At 38.8% G+C, this 23452-nt stretch overlaps 1 protein-coding gene across 1 annotated transcript in view; it reads left to right on the top strand.

The window, feature by feature from the left end:
* BICC1 (BicC family RNA binding protein 1) overlaps positions 1 to 23452 on the top strand; it is a 246719-nt gene that overhangs the window by 125177 nt on the left and 98090 nt on the right. The window contains exons 3-4 of the mRNA XM_081823106.1: positions 18740 to 18809; positions 23000 to 23036. Of these exons, the coding sequence (XP_081679232.1) occupies positions 18740 to 18809; positions 23000 to 23036 (107 nt within the window). The remainder of the gene's footprint in view (positions 1 to 18739; positions 18810 to 22999; positions 23037 to 23452) is intronic.

Below are 23452 nucleotides of genomic sequence, written 5' to 3'. Positions count from 1 at the left end.
TATAAATGGAAACATACAGTATGTACTTTATAGTATAAGGCTTCTTTTTCTGAGCATAATGTTTTTGGGTTTCATCCATATTGTTGCATATTATCAGTAGTTCATTCCTTTCTTTAATGAGTTGTATTACATCGTGTACCACAGTTAATCTGCTCCCTTGTTTATGGACACCTGGCTAGTTCCTGTTTTCCACTATTATGAATAAGCTGCTGAGGACAAGTCTTTTACTTGCTGGGTATTTATTTACATTTGGTTTTCTCAAGAACCTAAAAATTAGAGTGTTAAAAATTGAGCTGACCCAATGTGTATCGTTTCCACAAGTCCATATTTCAGTGAATGACGCCACCGTTCACAGTGTTGTCCAGGCCATAACCTTGAGTGTCATCCTTGACCGTTTGCTGTCCCTGTTCTGTCATGCATAACCACATACAAAGGGCTGCCAGTACTGTCTTCTTCACATTCGCTCACTTTGCCGTCAGACTGTAATCATTAACCTATTTGAAACCATTCCCATCTCTCAGCTGGATTGTCAGAACAACTTCCTAACTGGTCTCCTTGCCACCTCTCTTGGCCCTCACTCCCTTCCTTTCTTCAAACTACTGTCACTCATCTTTGAAAAGATACACATTAGATCACGTTACTTACTTATTAAAAAATGTCTAGTTTCCCAGTGCTTTTGGGATAAAAAAGTAAAATCCTTGTCCTACTTTGCAAGTCCATGTGGTTTTTAACTCCTGCATCTTCCCTGGTCTCATCTTTCTAAGCACACTGGGTTTGCATGTCTCTCCTGCTTCTCACTTTGGGTTTGTCCTCCTCTGCTGTAGTCAGGCTCTCTAATTGGATCATTCCCATTTCCACACAATTGTGTTCTACTGTCTCCCATACTAAAGGAAAACAAAAACTGCCTGTATCAGTTCAGATTAGAATTGTGTGGAAACAAAGCAAAACAAAATGATTGCTGTTTAAATAAGGTGGAAGATTACTTCTCATAAAAGAACAGTGCAGGTCTGGTGTGGTGACAGTGTTCCCCAGAGACCTAGTAAACCAAGGTACTTCTACCTAGACAGTTCCCCACTCCTGGGTTATGGCCCTTATCTTCATCATCCAAGTTGGAACTTCAAACACCACAGTCTAATCAGCAGGATGGAAGAAGGGACAAAAGACATTCAATCATGAGATTTCCTAGAATTTCCCAGCATTTTCCTAGGCAGAATTTAGTTTCCTAGCCATACCTAGCTTCAAGGAAGTCAGAGTAATTATTTTAGGTGTCCATGTGCCCAGCTAAAAATTGAGAATTCTAATTGGGAGAAAGTGGACATTGGGGTAGGCTTTTTGCAACTGTCATACTTCCCTTGACGTCACATTCCTCTCCAGCCACTGTCTTGTTTTTCTGCTGCTTGTTAAGAGTCAAAACTTCTTGAAGGAGTTGTCTGATCATATTCTAGTTCTCAGCTCACGCCAACTCCTCTGCTCACCCTTCCATTTACATGGTTGTGTCAGGGTTACCCATGATCCTGGTGTTTTAAAAAATCCAAGGAATACTTTAAAGTCTTCATCTGACTTGATTTCTTAGTAGCTTTCAGTTCTTTTCTTTTTTCCTTGAGGAACTCCTTTATGGGGATTATTAGTGTGGAGTTTTTCCTTTGTCTTCTATGACTTCATCATCATCTACCACCATTCTGGAAGTTCATTCCCTCTGTGATATTTTCAGCATCTCCTCTTCTACCCAGTGTCTAAATGTTGGAATTTCTCAAGGTTTAGTTTTTTTTTTTTTTAATTAAAGCAACAGATAAGATTCTTCATTTTAACCATTTTTAAGTGGCATTAAGTATATTCACACTGTTTTGCAACCATCAACCACCATCCATGTTCGGAAGTTTTTCACCTTCCCAAAGTGAAACTCTGTGACCAGGAAACAAGACCCATTCCCCATTCCCCCTGCCTCCCGCTTACATTCTACTTTGTAAATTCTCAAGGTTAGTTTCACACCTAAATTGGAAGGACCTTTGTTTCTTCTTCATTTCCTTCATAGGTGAGAGCCTCAGATACCATTTAATTCCAAATTTTATATTTCAAATTAAATTTTTTTTCCTTCTGCACACTAGATTCTTAGCACCTTAGCCTGATAGTTCCACTTGGCTGGAAATCCACTTCAGTGGCTCATAGACTTTAAAAATGTAGCTTAACTGAAACTTTTATGTTCTTAGTCTCATTTGGTCTCTTTCTTACTTCCAGTCTCAGTGATGGCACCAGCCAATCAGAAACCTGATGGATAACTTGATAGCTCCCCTTCCATCACTCCTCCCCAGTCAAGTCAATCAAGAGTCTTGGTGTTCCACTCTCAGTAGAAGTTGATTTGCTTCATTTTTCTTTATCTCTACCATCCTGACCCTTCTCCATGCTCCTATCATCTCTTGCTTGACAATTGCAATGCTCTCCTAGCTCATCTCTCTACTCCTGCCTGCCTCCTTCAATGTGATCTGTAAAACACAAATAAGGTTATGTTCCTACAAGGCTTAAAGCCCTTTATGGCCTTCCTAGTGCTGTTAGAAGGAGACCCAGCCCCCTTATCCATGGCTCTCCAGGCTTTATATGACTTGGCCCTTATGTCCCTCTCCACCTCACTGTTGCCCTTTTCTCCTACCTGCTGGTCGTCTTTCAGTTCTTTTAACTTCGAGTTCCCTCCTGCTTCAGGGCCTCTGCTTGCTATGTTCTTTATGTTTTCTTGACATCTTTCAGGTCTTGACTTAACATCCTCGGATTGTATGACCCCTCTTATTGTTCTGACTCAGGGCATCCTGTTCGTTTTTAACCCTTCCCCCACTTAAAAAATGATTTCTTCCCCCTGCCTTTACTTCATTTCTCCCAGTAGATTTATTTTATTGTATTTGTTCATTTCCCCCAGTAGATTGTAAGTGTGATCAGAACTGTTTAAATTCTATTGACTGTTTATGCCTAATGTTTAATGCAGTGACTGGCATGGATCTGGCATGCAGTAAATATTTAGAAATGAATGAATCCTGCTCCCTCTTCCTGATACGATTTGCATCACCCCCTTTGATGTAACTGTGCTTCATATTATGGCTCATTTCTTCAAGGTAGCCTTCCCTGGTTAATATATACATGGCATCTCTCTGTTAGGTGATATCATTGCAGTTTGTAAGTTTCTTTCGTGAAACTTCTTATGCTTGGTAATTAAAGTAAGGGTTGTTTGGTTGTTGGTTTCCCTGACTATACCATCAGCCTTGTGACAGCAGTGGCCACAGCTGTTTTGGTCCATCATTGTTGCCCTTTGGTGAGCACAGTGTCTCATACTTACCTTGTTTTATATGAATGCATGGTGGTAAAATACACCTCACCAATTGGTTCAAATTTCATAATGTAGAATAATTATCCCATTTTATCAGCTGTGAATAGATGTTGAAAATTGAGGATGTACTGAGAGAATCTTAATTTCTTGAAGCCAGCATTTAGAAAGTTTAGTGGTTTTTAATTGGATTCTTCTTAAATGTTAAGAACCTAAAAATTCACAAGGGAAAAACTGTTACGAAATTTTACTCTAAGAATCACATGAAGACATCTGAAATATTGCCAAATCTAATTCTGTAGTTTTGCAGATTAATGAAATCTTAGTACATCTGCATGTTTTTCTTTCCAGGTCTCCCTTGTGACATCATTAGTGCACTTAAGCCTCTTGAGTAGCTTCTTTGGAAATTTTCATAATCAATTAAATTCATTTTTGAAATGTATAAATACTTCGAATATTACTCATAACTTTTTATAGGCTCCATACTTTTTTCTATTTCAGGAAGATTTAAAATTACTTTTGCAGAAAAATACATTTATAGTACAGTAGATATTTTCTATCATGCTGTGCCAAATTCAGTGGGGTAATACTTTAATTTTCTGGCATCCTCTTGGAAGTGATAATTTCCTAACATTAATTCAGGAAAACTTAGTGGTTTTGGAATTTCTAGCATATGCAAGGGGATTCACATATAACTTTATGTTAGGCTTAATTGGACTCAGTTTCCCAGCAGCCTTTAGCCCTGAGCCTCTCCACCGAATGCCCTAGACCCAGGGTCAAGTGCTGGCCTATAAAGCTGTCTGTTTCTTCTTCCTAAGATCAAAGTCCAGCTCATTATAAAATGCCTGAGGCACAGGATTTTCTGATTCTGGTAGAAGCACCATCTGCTCACTTTTTTGAGTATTACCACATTCCTGTTATTTCTCTTGTAACCCATCTCAGGTAAACAGAAAACAAGTGAATGGCTTCCTGGTTGTATTTGGTATACACACGTTTAGTTGAGGCTATTTCGTATTTATCTAAATAGTGATTTTGAAATAAATTATTTAGCTGCCAACATTTTAAAATTAAGGAGATTTTACATCCCAGTCTGGTTTGGTAGCTTTTTTTGAAAAATCTGAAAGTCTGGCTGCTTTGGGTCAGCTTCTACATGTGCTGGTTGGAGCTAGTGATGTGCTCCTGTTTGCCTCACCCTCTCCCACTCCCTCTTATTCCCTGATGTGGATGTCTGGTGTCAGTTATCATTTATGCTTGCTGTTTTACTGTTGGTTTTCTCATGATGGAGTAAAATAATTCTTGTACCCATATCTATAGGTCAAGGGGAACTGTGAATGAGGGGACAGTGAATTCCAAGAAAATGAGAGAAGATGTATTTGTTTGGGGCAATGAATAATTTTTGTCTATTTTTTCTTTTGTGTAATGTGTATTTCAATTAAAAGCATGCACTGTGCCCATTCATTCCTAACTGTTTCCTGCCTGGCTCCAATCGACATTTGAGCCAGAGACTCTTGATTTAGATACATGATCCTAAAAAAAAGAAAGTGATTCCACCTTTGGTTTCCTCAAAGGATAGTAAATTATTCTTCTAGAAGCTTACAGCTCTCTTGCAAATGAAATGCCCAGGCATCCTCTTTGTGACTTGTCAAGAGGGTAGCTGTTGTTGGCTTTACCAGTAATTAGGCCTTGTAAGACCTGGCAAGTTCACTGTAAGTAAAACAGACTTTGCCCTCAAAGATAGTTTATCTTTGAAGGGGGATTGAGCCAATTTAAAATAGAAATATAAGTCTCATAAGAAAGACAGTATAGCAGCTCTGAGGAGGGGAAGATTATATCAAATTGAGGGGATCTTGCAGTTGCTTTTATGCTTCGTGATGAACAATAGGTAGAAATTGAATGCTGGAGACAGTGGGACAACAGAACTGCTTATAGAAAGAAAAAAAAAGATGGGGATCGGGTGTGGGCAGGGCAGTGGTTAGTGGTGGTGATGAAGATACGGGGACTGAGGAAAAGTAAAACCAGAGAGGTGGGTTGTGGCCTGGTTATGGACAACCTTAATGTTAGGCCAAGAAGTTTGTGCCCAACTTAAGAGATAATGAATAAGCGCTGGCAGACTTGAATTATAGGAGGGAAATATCAGAGCTTGTGAGTTGAAGGGGAGAAAACTGGAAGTGCTCTCACCGCTTGTGAAGCCATTGGTAGAAATGCTCACGGTGGTAATTACCTGGATGGAAGGTTGTCTTAGGTTCTGGGCATAGTTTTGGAGAGAGAATCACTAGGTCTGTGCAACTGATTGGATATAGTAGTGTGGGCAGTGAGGGAGATGAGGAAGAAGCTGTAGGAGAGGGGAAGGGACAATGTTTTGAACACATGTCAGAGAAAAGTATGGAAGTCAGAAGGAGGACCTGGTTTGGAAGACATATCCAGTAGGATGCTTTCTGCTTCAAGTAAAAGGCTGGCCTCAATGATGTGAACATGTATTGGCTCTCATTACTGAAGAGTGCACAGGGAGTGGCTTCAGGCATAGTTTGATCCAAAAGCTTTGTGAGGTCATCCAGGATTCAGAGATTCTCCTGCTCAGCTCTGTCTTCCACCCTGATGGCTTTCTCCTAAAGCTGATTCTCTCCTGTAGCAGCAGGCAGGGCTCCATGTGTCTTTGTTTCCCATCTAGTGGGAGAGAGAAAACCTTTTCAGAAATTCTCTTTAAAAAGCCAGAAAACTTCATTGTCAAAAATGTCCATCAGACAAACCTCTTCTCTTTTTGTCTTTGGCCCAAATTGGATTATATGCCTGCCTATTCTTTCTTTTTTTAATTGTGGTAAAATCCACATAACATAAAATTTACTGTCTTAACCATTTTTAGGAGTTCAGTTCAGTGGTAACAAAAAAGTTCATATTATTGTTTAACCATCACCATCAGCCATCTGCATAGCTTTTTCCATCTTATAAAACTGAAACTCTATACCCATTAAACAGTAACTCCTCATTGCCCCTCCCTGCAGCCCCTAAAAACAGTCACCATTCTACTTTTTGTCTCTATGATTTTGACGACTTTAGGTAAGTTTTCTCATATAAATGGAATCATACAGTATTCATATTTTTGTGACTGGCTTATTTTACTTAGCATAATGCCTCAAGGTTCACCCATGTTGTAGTATATATTAGAATTTCCATCCTTTCTAAGGCGGCATGCTATTCCATTATATGTATGTACCACATTTTGCTTATCCATATTCATTCATCAATGGACACTTGTGTTGTTTCCACATTTTTTTAAAATTTTTTTAAGATTTTATTTATTTGCGAGAGAGAATGAGAGACAGAGAGCCTGAGAGGGAGGAGGGTCAGAGGGAGAAGCAGACTCCCTGCTGAGCAGGGAGCCCAATGTGGGACTCGATCCTGGGACCCCAGGATCATGACCTGAGCCGAAGGCAGTCGCCCAACCAACTGAGCCACCCAGGCGCCCCTCCACATTTTAACTATCATGAACAGTGCTATTATAAATGTGGATGTACAGATATCTCTTTGTGACCCTGATTTCAGTTATTCTGGGGATATAACCAGAAGTGAAATTACTAGATCGTGTGCTAATTCTATTTTTAATTTTTTAAGGGACTGCCAGTGGTGTTCCACATTGCCCTTTTCCACAGCAGCTGTTCCATTTTACATTCTTACCCACTGTGTGCAAGGGTTCTGATTTATCCACATCCTTGCCAGCACTTACTGTCTGCTCCTTTTTATAGCAGCCATCCTAATGGCTGTGCTATTTCATTATACTTCTGATTTGTACCTTTCCTAATGACTGGTGATGTTGAGCATCTTTTCATGTGCTTATTATCTATTTGTATGTCTTCATTGGAGAAAAGTCTATTCAAGTCTGTCCATTTTTGGATCAGGTTGCTTGTTTTTTTTGTTGTTGTTGTTGTTATTGAGCTTTAACATGCCTACTCTGAAACCAGCCCTTGGCAATGGGAGTGGCATCACTCTGTTAGGATACCCAAGTTGATTCCTGGACCCTGGGTAGACAACTTATAACGTCCACTTAAGTGAGTCATTCAGGGACCATGTTTGCATGTTTCTCCCAAAGGGAGACAGGAGGCCATGAAATTCCAGATGGGCAGCTATAAAATGGAAGGGCCTCCGTAAGCTTGGGTCCCTGCATGACTGTGTAGAACTAAGCCCTTTGCTAACTTAGGCAGTCCATTTAACAGGAGAGAGAAGCTTTTGTTGTGTTCATCCCCTGACATTTGGAGTTGTTATAGTAGTGTAACCAATACATACATCTTCATTATTCTTTTTTTGAAGTAAACTTTTCTTGAGCCCAGTACTCACTTCTTTGCCTACTTACCCAGTACAGCCTACACAGAATTGTATCTTATTAATGTCTCGGGGATGCCATAATAGATCTGCTGCTGTGCTGATCTGTCATTCCCAGCACCAGTGCCACTGGAACTTACTGAGCTAAGTGGGATTGTTTGCTTAAAGAAGATCAGGGTGACCGGAGTGGTAAAATGTGTGGCCTAAAAAATCATGTAATGTGAATTCATGTAACTGGAATAATGGGCTTATGAAAAATCAGAGGCTAGAAAATTACAATCAAGGTTTGGTAACTTGATTTTGTGAGAGATATCAATACTGTTACATTTTTTTCACAAGTTATATACTGTTAAACCATTATATTCAAGTCATATACCAGTTACATCTGATAGTTCAAATTTAATCTTTTTATAGCTACCTATGATAGCAGGTATGATAGAGATCTGGTTAGTCTTTCTGAGGAATTATAATAAAGTGATAATTGGAGAGTGAAATAGCCTTAAGAATCATAGATACTTACGTCCCAGGGGAACCAAGAAACTGGCTCTTCGCTAACACTACAGGTCATCACATACAACCTACCCATACCCCATGAAAATACTCCTTGGTTTGGAGCACAGGTTGGAAGTTGGGGTCCATGCTTTCTTTCACCCACAGTGTTTTTTTACATAATTGAAATAGGTAACATTTAGAAATCAGGAGATTTAACACAAAAATCTGGCTCATCTTTTAAAATGGGCAGGTGTGGGCCCCTTAGCAGGTACCAGCTGTAGGCTAGAGTGGAAGTGACAGAACATAGGCATCCCACTGTCCAAGCCCGTACTTGGCATTTTAGTTGAAGAGCTTCTCCATTATTATGCACATATACCTTGGGAAAGTAAATTCTGTCAGTCATTTAGAATTTACTTTCATTTAAGGAATATTCACTCAGTTCATTTATTCTGATAAGCAGATTCCACAGGGATACCATTTTTTGAATGAGTTAAAGGAGACTGTGCAGATGGAGTGCCTGTACTCAGATACACCAAGTGCTGAGTAATTGGAAAGTCTTAGGTGATCGTTGCCTCTTCTGTCCCCTTTGTCTAACTCCATCACTGTTAATTACTTTAATGATGCCTCTTAGATCCTAAGTGCTGGATTCAAATGTTTAGAAATGAACAAGATACAGTTGGTTGGCCATCAGGAGGCCACCTCTTGGTGGGATTGGTAAAATGAGCAAAGAAATAAGCACTATAATGTTGCCACAACATAGTGAGAATGGGGGGGGAGGGGTGACTTCTGCCTGGGCGGGTTGGGAGAGTTTTCACAGCGGGGGACACATCTGAACTAGGTTTTGGTCGATATGTAGGAGTTCGCTGAACTTTTTGAGATAAATTAGTTAAGCCTGCCTATGGTGTGGAACAGTTTGAAACCCCTTATCAGTGATTCTCAATGGGCATAAAAGGTGATCCTCACTTTGCACCAGCAGTGTGGGACCATAAAAATGACCTTTGCGAGCTGAAACTTCAAAGTACTTTCAGTAATCAGTGGGAAAATTGAATGCTGTGCAACTTCTAAAAATTTTTATGAAAACAGTAAAGAGTTCCCTGTCAGTGATAGATATGTAGGAAAATGAAAAAGATATTAAAGCTAATATTTAATGCACTGTATTTAAGTGTTACAAATACTGAGAATTAATGTGTTTCATTTCTTTGTAAAAAAACTTGTCAAGAATAGTTGGAACCGTGGCTTTTTTTATTGTATAGTTTGTGATATGGAGGGAGCATCTTTTCTCTGCCTCAGTGAATTGTCGTGACCATAAGTCTAGATCAGATTCCAACATGTCATCCTTTGTACCTTCATGGTTGTGGAATATCTCCCAGAATTTCTTTAACGTGAAGTTTTTTGCTGGCATCAGCTCCTCCTTGTCACAGCCACTTTCATCATTTATGTCCCTGAGTTTGTCTTCACGCAGTCTCTTCTGGCCGCCTATCACAGCCCCTCCAGCAATGGTAGTGTCAACATTCCCGTCGTCCCCTATGGATCCTCTCCCCCTGACGTTTGACTCAAGTTTCACTTCCAGCAGTGTCGCTGTGTGTTTGTTTGCTGTACTTTCATCTTGGTTGGCCAGTTTCCAGTTTTGATTATCCATTTTTGTAAAATCTCACTTGTTTTTGACCCTGGGAGACAAGAAGTCAGTACAAGTCCTTGCTTTGCTGTCGTGCATGAGGTAATTACAGATGTGCAGTGAGTAATCCCCAACACACTTTGAACTCGTCACTGATCAAGATGCATGTTATATATGTAGTGATTTGTATACTGAAGAGCTGGCGGTGGCATGTGTATTTGATGCAACTACTCACAATTAATGTGCTTTGGTAACTGGAACGTAAACTTGTCTTGTTGGGGAATTGGTGTTGTTTACCTAAGCTGTGGTAACTACAATCTGTGCATCTTGGGACTGTGCAAAGCCAGGACTGTCTCTGTGGCCGTCTTGAGTGGGTTTGTCTTGCCCTTTGTTGGAAGTTCAACATCTGTAACCCTGGCCACTGAGTGCCGCTGTGGTCCTGTCTTGCGTCACTGTGACAACCAGAATGCTTCTGACACTCTCTCTATGTACATGGGGTGGTGGTCCTCCTCTGGATTGAACCATTCTGGGGCCATCTCGGGGTTACTCTGTCATTAATGAATCAGAGTGCTAAGGGACAGCCGCTCTGCTGCTAGTGAGCACTGGGGGGGTTGAGCTTTCAGATGACCTCCCCGCAAGTATATCGTGCTTTCCACTTACTTTGTCAGGAATTGCTCTTGCTAGAGTCACGTGACTTCGATTTTAGCCAGACTTTGCTACATACCTATCTGCTGCTTAACCTCTTTGATTCCTCATTTCTTCATCTGCAAATAGGTTTCACATATCTGATTTACAAGATTATTGCGTGGAATACATGGAAAATGTATATGAATATTACACAAATGTGAGGAATGATTCTGGAGATGACGAGTAACTGATCAGTGAGATGCATTTCTTGGATTTAAAATGAAATACAACAGAGCCTTCTAATGTCTCAGCAAAATAAACATCCTCAGCTTTTAGACACCCCCTCGTGTGAGAAGTTCACTACTTTCCCATCTCTACTTTTCAGAGTTTTCTAGTTGGCTCTTTTCTCACGTAGCTCCTTCATGGTGAAATGCAGCAAATTGACTCACAATCCATTAGTACATGAAGTAACTTTAAACAGCCTTCTCCATGAGGATAGACCTTATTTCTCTATTGATATAAGGAAAATAGAGCACAAATGAGCTGGGTTTGTTTTTTGAGGGGGGGGTTTTGGTGGGGTTTTTTTGTTTCTTTTTTTTTTGTTTTGTTTTGTTTTGTGAAGCAGGCTGCAGATGGCTCCCAGCTGGTAGCCATTTTGAATGATGAATTTTCAGTAGTTTAGAGTATAAATGTCAAGTTAGAGTGTTCAGCGTTCTTTTCCTGGTCCAAGAATAAATATTTCAAGTAAAGTCAGCATAAATAGACTTGTCGTTGGTTGATCTGAGATATTGTTTACTTACCTGTGGATTTTTAACTTTATGTCTGGATTGAAGAATTTGGTGAAATAAGCACGTTAGTAGAATTGTTGGTTTGGCAAAGGTTTCCATCATCTGTAAGATATTATCCTATAATTGCTGCAAACTTGCAAAATCTGTAGTATAGTGAACATTGGTAGATATGTTCTCTTTCTACATGGTGTGCTAATCTGGAATTTGTTGGAGATGGAAAAACATATATTATCACTTGAGCATTGAGAATATAAGTAGAAATTATTTTTTATCGTGGATAAAACTACATGTAGAATTTGATTGGATATTACTTTGTTCTAATTTGAATAATTTATTTTGGTTAAATGAAATTATTTAAATGATTCCTTATAAATCTGTGATGAAATTTTTTTCTCTAACTGATAGAACTTTTTTCCAATTAAAAACATTCCAACTTCCAGCCCATGTAAACATTGCTCTCCCTTGCCATCTCTCCCTCCCTTACTCCCCATAGAAACTAAAACCGAAACAGGAACATACGATTCCATGTTTATTAGATATCTTTTTTTTTTTTAAGATTTTATTTATTTATTTGACAGAGAGAGAGACAGTGAGAGAGGGAACACAAGCAGGGGGAGTGAGAGAGGGAGAAGCAGGCTTCCCGCTGAGCAGGGAGCCCGATGCGGGGCTCGATCCCAGGACCTTGAGATCATGACCTGAGCCGAAGGCAGTCGCTTAACCAACTGAGCCACCCAGGCGCCCCTAGATATCTTTTTAATATAAAAAAAAGCAGTGCTATTACTCTTTGATCAGGGTACATTATGCCCTGTTTACAAAATACAAATATGAATAAGAAAGTTAAGATGACTAACTTCCTAAGCTGATACATATCCACAGCATGCTATCTTCATCAGATTTTTCATCATGAAAAAATAACTTTCAAACATGAACTACAAAAATATATAGTCTTTCTGATATAAACCATCTTAATTTTAATTGCTTCATATGTTTCAAAATTGATATTCTTGGCTCAAATACTTTTGTTACTATAAATATTTTCTCTTCATCAGATCTGAGATTAGCATAAGAATTCAGTTACATTTCCATTATTAATCCCTTGTAAGTAATGAGTATAGCAAGTTTAACAATGGAAACTTAAAATAGTTATTTTTCAAATAGTTTTATCTTTAGATGAATGCCTCCCAGATCTCCTCTCCCCATGACATAGAGAATTACTGCTTATAATAAAAGAACTAAAGAAATCTAGCAGAAATTGGTAGAAATGAGAAGACATTCTCTTGACAATGAACATGTCCATAAGTTGAAACTGACCTATTTGAAATGGCATAAACATATGGCGTACAGAATTATGAATTAGAACAAGTCTTTAAAATATTTAAGTTGAATCATTTTCAGTAAACATTTGAGCTTTGATTTTTGTGAAGGTAGAAACCAGGACAATGATATTAAACAAACAAAAACAAAAAAACTAGCTGGAACTCACTTTAGGATTTTTCTCCCTGAGACAGAAGATAGTCATTTTCTTCTTGGAGATTTTGTGGTTTGTACACCGAGGCACTCCTTTACCTAACTGACATCGTGATACATGGCGTCCTTGCCCCACAAGGAAGCACTTGCCATTTTAAGCATGTTTCCCAGCTTTCAGTTAAAATTTCACACATCTTATGTTTTGCAGAGGGGTTGGTCAGAGTTAGCCACTTAATAATTATTCCTTGAATGCAAATTGAACATTTGGACAGTATTCTGGCTTGCTTAAGAATTGGAGCATAACATGGGTTTCTGGAGAGTGATTTCCTTGTAGGAATTAATTGGATTGTGGAAAGTGTATAATATATCCTTTTGAAAAGGTGTCAATGTTTTCATCCATTATGAGATCCTTAAAATAAACTGCTTTAGTGGTCCCATTTCTATAATTTTTAAAAAAATATCACTTCAGTACTTAAGGTTTTTTTAAAACCTATCTGGATTTTGTGATGATGCTAAGAGATCTCCAGCAGCTCCCATTATAGTTTGCCCCGGATTATCTCCTCTGTCGATGTACTGATCGTTTAGATGTCACAGAAACTTGTTATGTCAACAACCCAGTCTGCGCAGTGACTTTATATCACTTGTGTCTACACCTAAGCTCTTGTTCAACTCAAAGACATGGCCTCTTTGAAAAGGAAAGTAAGCACTTAGGTCAGGGTTGTCTGGAAGCCCTGGGACATCTTTTTAAAACTATATGTAACTCATCTGTAAGCTTTCTAGCCACCTTTTTTTTTTTTTTTTTGCCTCTAGGAAAAATCCTAGCTTTATCTCTGACCTCCTTTAGCTGCTTTATTAATGAATAATCCAGAATAATGAGTTAAAATAAGTGTTTAAAATATTTAAGGTATGCTTTAATGTTTATAGAAAATTATTCAAAATTAGTAGTTTGTTCTTTGGGCTTTGGTTTTGTGAAGGTAGAAACAGGGCCATAATAAGATTTTTTTTAAAAAACCTAGGTTTTTTTTTTTTTTTTTTTTTAGACATAAGAGAATCATTTTCTTCTCAGAGGTTTTGTGGCTTCTTTCATTTCAGCCACAGCTTCTGGACCTCACCTTTTCCAGCTCCCTTGTTTACCTTGATTTACTTCTCTATTTGTCTTGATGACCATTTAGGATATCTTTTTAAAAATAGCTTGCTGGATACAGAGCTTCTGACTTGCTTAGTGCCCTGATTTCTGCTTCTGCACCCCATGATCTACATCCTCATCCCACTTCTACCAGGGCTCATGCTTCCGCCCCCTTTTCCAGTAATCCAACTTCAATCCTAGGGTTCCTGGACCATTGTCCACCCATATTCCCAGCAGAGAGCTATACTTACTCCTCCTCCTGATCACAGGACTGCTTCCACTCTACTACTCCATAACTGGTTGAGGCTAAAACCAACTATTAGTATGCAGTATCTATGCTGTAGGAACTGACTTGGAGTCATTGGAGGTGATGGTTTGAAAAGCTTCATTGAGAACTTCCTAAGGAGAATTTTGACTTCCTAAAAGTGAAATAAGTGTGGCCGCTTCCTATTTGTAGTTACTCTCCTGGTTTTCAGAGTTGATTTGTAGTGAACGATAGCCAAGCACAGGTACTGGATGGCTTTGGTTTGTGTCGTGTCTTCAAGGCTATATGAGCATGTCCATGTGCAGATCCATAGGTGGGTGGAGAAGACCTGAGACACATTTGCTGTCCTTGATGTGTGAAGTGAGACTTGAAGCACCTCAGCCACACTGAATCACCCCCAGACACCCTGGAGTACCTGCCCTCCCTCCTTCTAGACCTTTCTACATGTACTCCTCTTCTATCTGGGACACGTTCTCCACCTTTTCTCCAGCTAGCTGTTTCTCTTCCTTTAGGTCACACCATTAATAGGCATTTCCTTGACATAACTTTCCTTGACTACCCATGACTAGGCTAGGACTCCCTCTATACACTCTCATATTGCCCTGCCCCATTATGAAACTTGACACACAGTACATAATGGTGGGTTAACCTGTCCTCTTTCTGTTAGACCATGAGCTCCTGGAGGGAAGCACCATCTTATTTGCCGTTGTAGCCCTAGTTTCCAGGACAGTGACTGGCCAAAGGTAATCAATATGTAATTAACACAAGGGTCAATATTATCTAATAATCACTGTGGGCCATGCTCTGTGTTTGGAGTTTTCCACATGTTTTCTTATCAAAACCTCACAACAATTCTATGATTAGGTAGTATAATTAATTATACAGAGGATAAAAGCTGATAAAAGTAATTCATCCATCATAATAGCTAGAAAGTGGTACTTGACCCTAGAGCCACCTGCTCTTAATGACTAGATTATGTAAAATGATGAACAAATAAAGGGATGTCTGAGAAGCATCCAGTCGGAGCTCTGTATGGGGATTTCAGCCTAATGGATGACCTGTGTGGTTGGCATTGACTGGCCATGATATTCAGTGGAGTCACTTTTTTCTAATCATAGAGGAAGGTCAGCTATGGGTGCCAGATTCCAGGAACTAGTAATTCATTTTCTTTAGAAGGTTTGACATTTACTGTAGCTCGTATAACTTTGGAGATCATGTGATATGGAAGGTAAAACTCTGGTTTTAGATTAGGGATACTAAGCTTGGCATAGTCTCTCTTCCCCACACAGATGGTGTCAATGTTAGGTAGGTTGAAAGTGAGCATTTCTGAGTCCCACCACTTCACTGCACAGTGGAAGCCCTGGACTGGTGGGACGCTTAGAGGAAGTGTGTATAAAGTAGCATTTGACTTGATGGCTATTATAAACTTTGAGGATATTTTCTCTGGCATATTATTTTCTATCATGGAGCATCTATTAGTGTTTAATAAAAAGATAATCAAATATATAGGCAGGGTGATTTCTAGGAAGTTCTGCAAATGATTAAGATTTTAGAAAGTTATGTTTTGCCACCATATGTTGTCAAGGAAGCTTCTCTCTCATAGTAGTATAATTATGGCACCCTAATTTACTGGATTAAATGGCCAAATTATTTAATTCAGGGAAAGAAAAGTATATAGATTATATTCTTACTGCTTCCCCACCAACAGAATTATAGTAAGATCTCATTTTTCCATTTTATCTCTTTGGGTGTCTTAGCCAACTTAGAGGAAAATTTTGAATCAGTTTTTAGTCACTTTGAAGGTATATGTATGTCTAGTGGCTTGAAATTATAGGGTGACCAGCGAGAAGTCCCTCATATTGGGGCCTCCTGCCCTCATTCAGTGACTATGGAACTTATCCATAAATTTACTTTTAGTTGACTTTCAGGACTTTGTAGATTATATTTTGGAAAACTTTTACTAACTATCTCCCTTAACCTGACCTTTCAAATTAGTGGCTGTGAACCATCTTTGTCAGCAGGTCCTGTGTAGGCACCCAGTCCTCTGTCGGCGGTTGGCTTCTTTGTGTGTGTCCCTGACTGGATTGTAAGCTTGTGGACACTAGGAATTGTGTCTTATTCATAGCTGTGGGTCCTGGAATTTGTGGTGCCTAGGTAGGCTCTTGAAAAATATTTATAGGACGTTAAAGCCGTTTGTCATGCACAAATCTTAAAGCATATTTTCTCCTTCTTTTTTTTAAACATTTATTTGTTTATTTGACAGAGAGAGACACAGCGAGAGAGGAACACAAGCAGGGGGAGTGGGAGAGGGAGAAGCAGGCTTCCCGCCAAGCAGGGAGCCCGATGGGGGGCTCGATCCCAGGATCCCGGAATCATGACCTGAGCCAAAGGCAGACGCTTAATGACTGAGCCACCCAGGCGCCCCCTAAAGATACTTTCAAATATGTATATACATGTTTTAAAAAGAGGCCCTATGATCTGTATAGTTTGGTTGTTAAAAGTATGGTCTTTGCAAGCAGTCTGGTATTTTTATCCCCGCTCTGCTGCTTCCTAGCTGTGTAAGGAATAGAGGTCTACTTCATCAGCATGCTATGAAGACTCATTTACCTAAATATATCCTGTGCTTGCAATGTACAAGGTAGAGAGCTTACTTTTGTTTTGCAGAGACAGATTATAAACAAGTAAACACAGAAAATAGGAGAATTTCAGATTGGGCAAGGGGTAGGAGGGAACTTAGTGAGATGGGAAGAATTTGAGTTGGCGTCTTGCAGGAGTAGAAGGGACTGTGGCAGCTGGGCAAGTGAGCCTGGACACGGAGGCCCTGCAGGGAAGCCTGCTGGGCATGTTCCTGGGGAGCAGAGGAAGCTGAAGAGGATCATATTTATTGATTTTATTTTGAAATACGGATTTAGAGCTAACAATTTAATGGTGAAGACAACCAACAAGGACAGCATGGATGGGAGGAGAAGAAGAGGGCCCAGGTCTTACAGGGTTGGGCTGAACAAGTTCACCTACCTTCAGGGCCAGGCCAGTACCTTGACTTAGTGAGGACAGTGTGATCTCACTTGGGTTTTTCAATCTTTAGTAGATACACAGGTGTAGAGAGGTATTTCTCTGAGAAAAATAGTAGTGCAAACACCATGATAAATGGCAAGTGAGTAATACAAATGTGATGGTAATGGCAAGTGGCTCTTGACCTCCGTGTGAGAGACCCAGTCGGGGTTGGGGGGCAGCCTGGAGACTCCTGGGCATCTGGTCCTCAGTGCCAGCCAAGTGTTGCCATGTGGGAATGTGGGCTCCAAGTGCTAAATCTGTCAAGTTTCCCAAAGAACCAGAAATCTTAATTTCTATGTGAAATTCCCAGAGTTAAAAATGTTGACTCATGTTTTAAAAACCTTACGATGGGCAGACAAAATGCATCTGTGGGCTGCCAGTTTGAAACATCTGCTGAAAGTTCTTTTATGCTATGAAAAGGGGGATTGTGTGAAGTACGATGCATGTTAATATGTTAACTGTGTAGCCTTATGCCTAATACATAGCCAGTACGGAAGGGATAAAGGTACTTTTTAAATAATCGCACCATGTTTAGTTGTCTTCACCTTTAATTTGTTTAGTTAACTCTAAATCCATATTAAAAAACACATATCGGGGCGCCTGGGTGGCTCATTCGGTGAAGTGTCTGCCTTTGGCTCAGGTCATGGTCCCGGGGTCCTGGGATCGAGCCCTGCATCGGGCTTCCTGCTCAGCGGGGAGCCTGCTTCTCCCTTTGCCTGCTGCTCCCCCTGCCTGTGCTCTCTCTCTCCCTCTGACAAATAAGTAAATAAAATCTTAAAAAAAAAAAAAAATAAAAAGCATATATTATCCTACTCTAAAGTGATTAATGTGTACTAGTTTTATTTGCCTATTAATTGTTTAGTTGTTTGCCCTGTCAATTTCTTTGATGAATTCTGTATTCATGGTACAAAGTAAACATTAATCTAGTCTTACTCATGTGATAAAAGTAGAGAAGAACAAAGGATGAACAGTTTTTGGTTACTCTTTCTTATTTACCATCTACCACTTTTGCTCGGTGGTGGTTGTTTCCCTCACTCCTTCTTGCTCCTTCACACTTTTGGGTCCCAGTCGCCCCGCCTGCATTAGTCGCGTGGAAGCGGAAAAGAACTGTGGCAAAGATGCCATTTTGCACCAGGCAAAGGATGACAGGAATGCAGCCTTACGACATGATGTTGTGTTTAGAGGTTTTTCATCAGTTTTAATGAAATACAAATGTGCCCAAAGCAAGTTATTAATTTTTTTCCCAGAAAAAAAGTCTTCATTTAGTATGGCCTAATCCACGTAGTTTTGTGTTACAAGGATTATGTTTGGTGTGTCGCAATCTGTTGGCAATGGTCTTGGGGATTTTTATTCAGCACAAGCATCTCTGACAGTTCTGGCGTCAAGTGGGGTCAGTTACTTGTTCATGTACTTTTGGTCTTGTTGTCTCTATGTTAAAAACTCTGAAGCATAACGGAGAGGAACACTGGGAGTAACAAAATATACTTGAATATTTCTAATAGATTAAAGGCTTATAAAAACGAATCTCTGTTTTCAGCAATTCTTTTTTTTTTGCATTGTTTTAAAATGAGGTCATTTTATCAGCATGAGACTAAAGACTTGAAAATAATTTTTTTAGAAGAATCTTATCTAAATACAAGTTCTTAATTGAATCAATATTTTTCTCTCTTAATTTTTGTTACAGATCATGGAGGAAACAAATACGCAGATTGCTTGGCCATCAAAACTGAAGATCGGAGCCAAATCCAAGAAAGGTAAATCATGAGAGATGGAGAAATTGGTGGGTTTGATAATGGAGACTTGGAATTACTGGAAGTTTGCCAGGGAGAAAATCAACCTTTATTCTTATCATGTATGTCCCCAAATATTTGTGAAATAGCAATATTTTGGGAGGTTTATCATAATTAAAAATTATGCCTTTTATCCAACAACCAAAAAAATTAGGTATTTTATTGTAATAGAAATGATATTATGGAAGATACCATAGCAAATTATGATTTCAGTGATGTCCTTTCATTTGATAGCCATGAGTCATGATGACTCTCTGCATGTAACCACATGTTTTCAACACATAAACTCCCAGTGTTTATACTTTAGACTTCTTGTTTTTGTACCACACGAATTTAATAGTTATTTTTTTCTCCCTCCAGTGTGTTAGAAACCTTAGGTTCCCTTTCTTGCACATTTATTCTCTTCATTTGTCAAACAGTAGTGAACCCAGTACATTTCTCTTTTAGGCTGAGTGTTTCCCTTGTGTGGCCTTTCTTCTGCTTTATTCTAGAACACACCACCCAATGCATGGATGGTCAGGAATGAAAGTATAGGCATCGTTAGTTTTTTTCCCAGATTACATAGTATTTTCAAGTGACCTGCCAGTATTTCTGGATGTTTTTTCAAAGTATAACTTTAGTCTCAACAAACTTTGTTGTGTATACTTCATTATAAGATACATGTAGTCATTAGAAGCTGATGAGAGATACTATCAAATAATTCAAAAACAATGGTTGTGCAAGCTGAACATTATCTGTTTTGGTCCAGCTTTTTTGTTGTTGCTCTTTAGTTTCATATTTGCTTTCCCTTCTCCCTATGACTTTATTGCTAAATGATATGAAACATTGAAAGATTTCTCTTTTTCTTTTCTTATTTTAGTTCAGATTGCCTTCTTTTAATCTCATTTTATTAGTTACTCATCACATGGAATGTAGATTATTTTACAGTTGTTGTGAGGACTAGCTGGACTTCAGTGTACTGGGGTTCCTACAGAAACTCTGCTCTTGTTACTTTCTCGTTTCTGATTGTGGTGGCAAGAAAGGGAAAGCCTGGGTGCTAAAGAGTCATAAGAGGACATGGTGAATTTCCAACTGTGATTCCATAACTTCATACGTGCCTTCCATTTGACGAGTGCTATGGGATAGAGTCTTAATCTTCAGTGTGTTGAGATGATTTATACTCATTATGCTGAAGAAGAAATTACTCATTAGTGGGTTATCTTCCTATTTGGTTGTGGCCATTTAAAAATCCCTGGCCTACTACTTGAATAAATTGGAACTTGAACATAAATTGGATTCTTCTTCCCTATTGTCAGGCATTTTTACTTAAAGAATGAAATGAACTTCATTACTATCCTAATAAAAATGTAATTTGATCAGTCTCCAAGGAAACATGAATATTAAAATGATTCCAGATAATTTTGAATGGCTTATTCTCTTGTACTACCCATGCGAGGTTTTTTTTTCCCCCACTATCATGAGAAACTGGGAATTGATTAATTTTTTTATTCAAAATGTGGTTACAGCTTTAGAGATTTTAGATAATATGGAGATAAATAGATGAGGTTAATGTTTTAAGTTAGTTTCCAGTCATTGACATACTTAACCCATTCACAGTGACCCATTCCACATTTTGATTATACATTTTGCTTTGAAAATAAAAATATTTCAGCAGTACATTTTGAGGGCATTTAGCACAATTTCCCCATGGTTAAAGTTAACCTTTGGAATTGTGCCTAAGAATTGATCCCTCCAGGCCTATGTTAACAGACATCATTTTATTTTTCCATTATTTATGAAGTGCTATGAGTGTACAGAGTATAGTATGATGAGCAGAATGTGCCAAAAGAGAGAGACTGAGCTCAAGGAAGGGAGAAAAAAATCAAAAATTTTCCTCAGAGGAATTTACGGTTCAGAATTTATTTGCGTTGCTCTTATTACTTAAACACACAGCTGCTGAATCAGTTCTTGGCTAACATCCCTGATATGTGTATTCCTATATCAATTTTAAAATGGTTAAATTCAGAGATGAAATTTGTTTGATTATAATTTGTACTAAGTAAAAATAAAATGAAAATGGCAGCAGGACCTTCAGAAGGTAATTCTTTCATTTGATGTGGATATCTGCCTCTAAGTTGTTGTATGGAAAACAGTTGTTAGTCTTTATTTTAAACCTTCTTCATTCTGAACTAGCATTATTCAAGAGACCCAAGAATATAAATGTGTCTAGGGATTCGTGCCATGTTTGGATGGTTATTAAATTCTAAATTCCATGGTGATACGAAGATTTGGAATATACAGATAATCCCCAGACGATGCTAGTGATACAATATAGGCGTGGGTTTGTGTTGTATTTTACTCTCTAGACTTTTTTTTTTTTTAAAGATTTATTTATTTATTTGACAGAGAGAGACACAGCGAAAGAGGGAATACAAGCAGGGGGAATGGGAGAGGGAGAAGCAGGCTTCCCGCGGAGCAGGGAGCCCGACGCGGGGCTCGATCCCAGGACCCTGGGATCATGACCTGAGCCGAAGGCAGACGCTTAACGACTGAGCCACCCAGGTGCCCCCTCTCTAGACTTTTGATCCTATTGGTTGAATATATAAGCCTAGACATTTTTCATGGCTACTCTTACCCGTCTGCCCCCTTCTTTACCCTATCAGAGTTTAGTCCTATGCTTTATTTTTGAAGCCGCCAACCCTTTATCAGAGTGGCTGTGTGGCTGCTTTGGTTGAAGTGCTGGTAGGGAGCTGCCTGGTACAAAGGCAGAAAGCCAACGACCTGAATTTCCTATCACTTAGAAAAATCAGATTCTTCTCTGGAGATTCTGGTTCAGTAGGTCTGCAGTGGGACTGGGAAATGTATACTTAACAAGTTCCTCTGGCGGCTTTTATGGTTAAGCTGAGTTTCGGAAACAAAAATCTTAACATCTGACTTGGAAATATCATGACTTAGTTACAAGGAGACCATGTGTTCAGAGGCAGTGGATGATGATTGCTGTTGAAAAACAGGCACAAGTCCTTCAACAGCCCCTTCTCCTGGATAATGTCCATCTTGGTTTCTAAAAACTGCACTTTTATGGATTCATTAATTTTAAGTTTCTGTCATCTTTGCAGTCAGCATGAGCAAGCTTAGAGTGATAACTGTTGTTCTGTGTCTGTGTGAAATATAATTTTGGGTAAAAAGCCGCCTGGTAATTGTCCCTCTCTCTACCCCTTTCTTCCCTCTCTCTTCCTCTTTTACTCCTCCTCCACTCCTCTTTAACCATATAGAACACAGTGAAAAAATGTAATAGAAACATTTCCATTTAGTAAGCATGGCATTTTGGGAAAGAGCATGTTTTGTCATATAAAACTCGGGGACTATAGAACTTTTTAGAATTTACAGGTATTTGAAATTATTGGGAGGTTGAGTTCTCACTAGAGCCAGAAAGAACTGAGAATTTAAGATTCAATATAATGGACAATTAAGTAGGCAACTCTAGGGTTATTCTAATGGGGGGGGTCATGATTAAGAAAAAGGAATATTTAGTATTTCTTGTGTATAACACACATTTATATTGTGTGGAAGAAAATAAAATTCTTTCCAACTCTTAGATTCAGAATGCTAGAATATTCTGCCTTAAATAGAAGAACCAGAGGTTTATGTCCATGAAGATAGTACTTAAGGATTAAGATGTTTAATGCTGTAAAGCCTTACTAACAGAATAACTTTAGGCACTCATTAAAATTTTGAATATGCTATTCTGAATTACAGCCTGTTTTAAAGTAAATGCAGCTTCATTAAAGTACAGATAGCATTTTGAACAAGTTTGACTGTTTTGCTAAATAGAAGTCCTGCCAGACCTGCCTTAACAAATAGATAAAAGTGATTTGTAATGAGAATTTATCACACTGGTATGATTATGCTGCGTGTGATGCTAAATGAGTTTGTTCTCTTAAATACGGTGAACATTTGTCTTACATTTTCTTTTTGCCCTTAATTTGCTCATCAGTCTCTTCTTAAACTGGCAAAGTTGTAAATGTGGGTGAAAATTGTTTAAAGTTTTCATGCCAAATTCCAAATAAATGTGGTCAGCATTGATGAAGCTTTATTGTCTTTTGCTCTGGGAAGGAGTTGTCTTACAGAATTTAAGTGATAGAAACTGTTCTCTCCAAGTGTTTCTTTTATGACAGACAATTCAGGATGCCCCAGGATAATCAGGAATGAAAGGTGTGGCTGAATTGCTTGATGTATCCTGGTTTGGAGGCGATTTGGCACCAAGTTTGGCCTTTTTCTTCATCCTGGAATAAACAAGAAGATCATTAAAATGAGGTTTTATTATTTTTGGTTGCATTCCATCAGAACAAGTGATATCTAATAGGAAATCTTAGCTTGAGAAAAACTGTCGACTGTTCACTTTATTTTTTCTGGAGGAAAATGTTTTGTGAAGTGTACTTACACTTTTTTGGGGTATTCACGTTGAACTGGTTGAGGCCTTTAACATAGTATTGTTCAAAGGGCAGAGGGCAGAGAAGAGGCGTGGCACGGTGAGCTGTGTTACAGTGTTTCCAGTGGTGAGTTGTGACCTATTAGTGTCAGTGGTCATAACCAGTATGTAAAAAAATACAACTAGATTAGAATAGAAA

The sequence above is a fragment of the Leptonychotes weddellii genome, chromosome 6 (genome assembly GCF_054177405.1).
Source record: "Leptonychotes weddellii isolate Sample4059 chromosome 6, ASM5417740v2, whole genome shotgun sequence".
NCBI lineage: Eukaryota > Metazoa > Chordata > Mammalia > Carnivora > Phocidae > Leptonychotes > Leptonychotes weddellii.
This window is presented reverse-complemented; position numbering and strand designations above follow the sequence as displayed.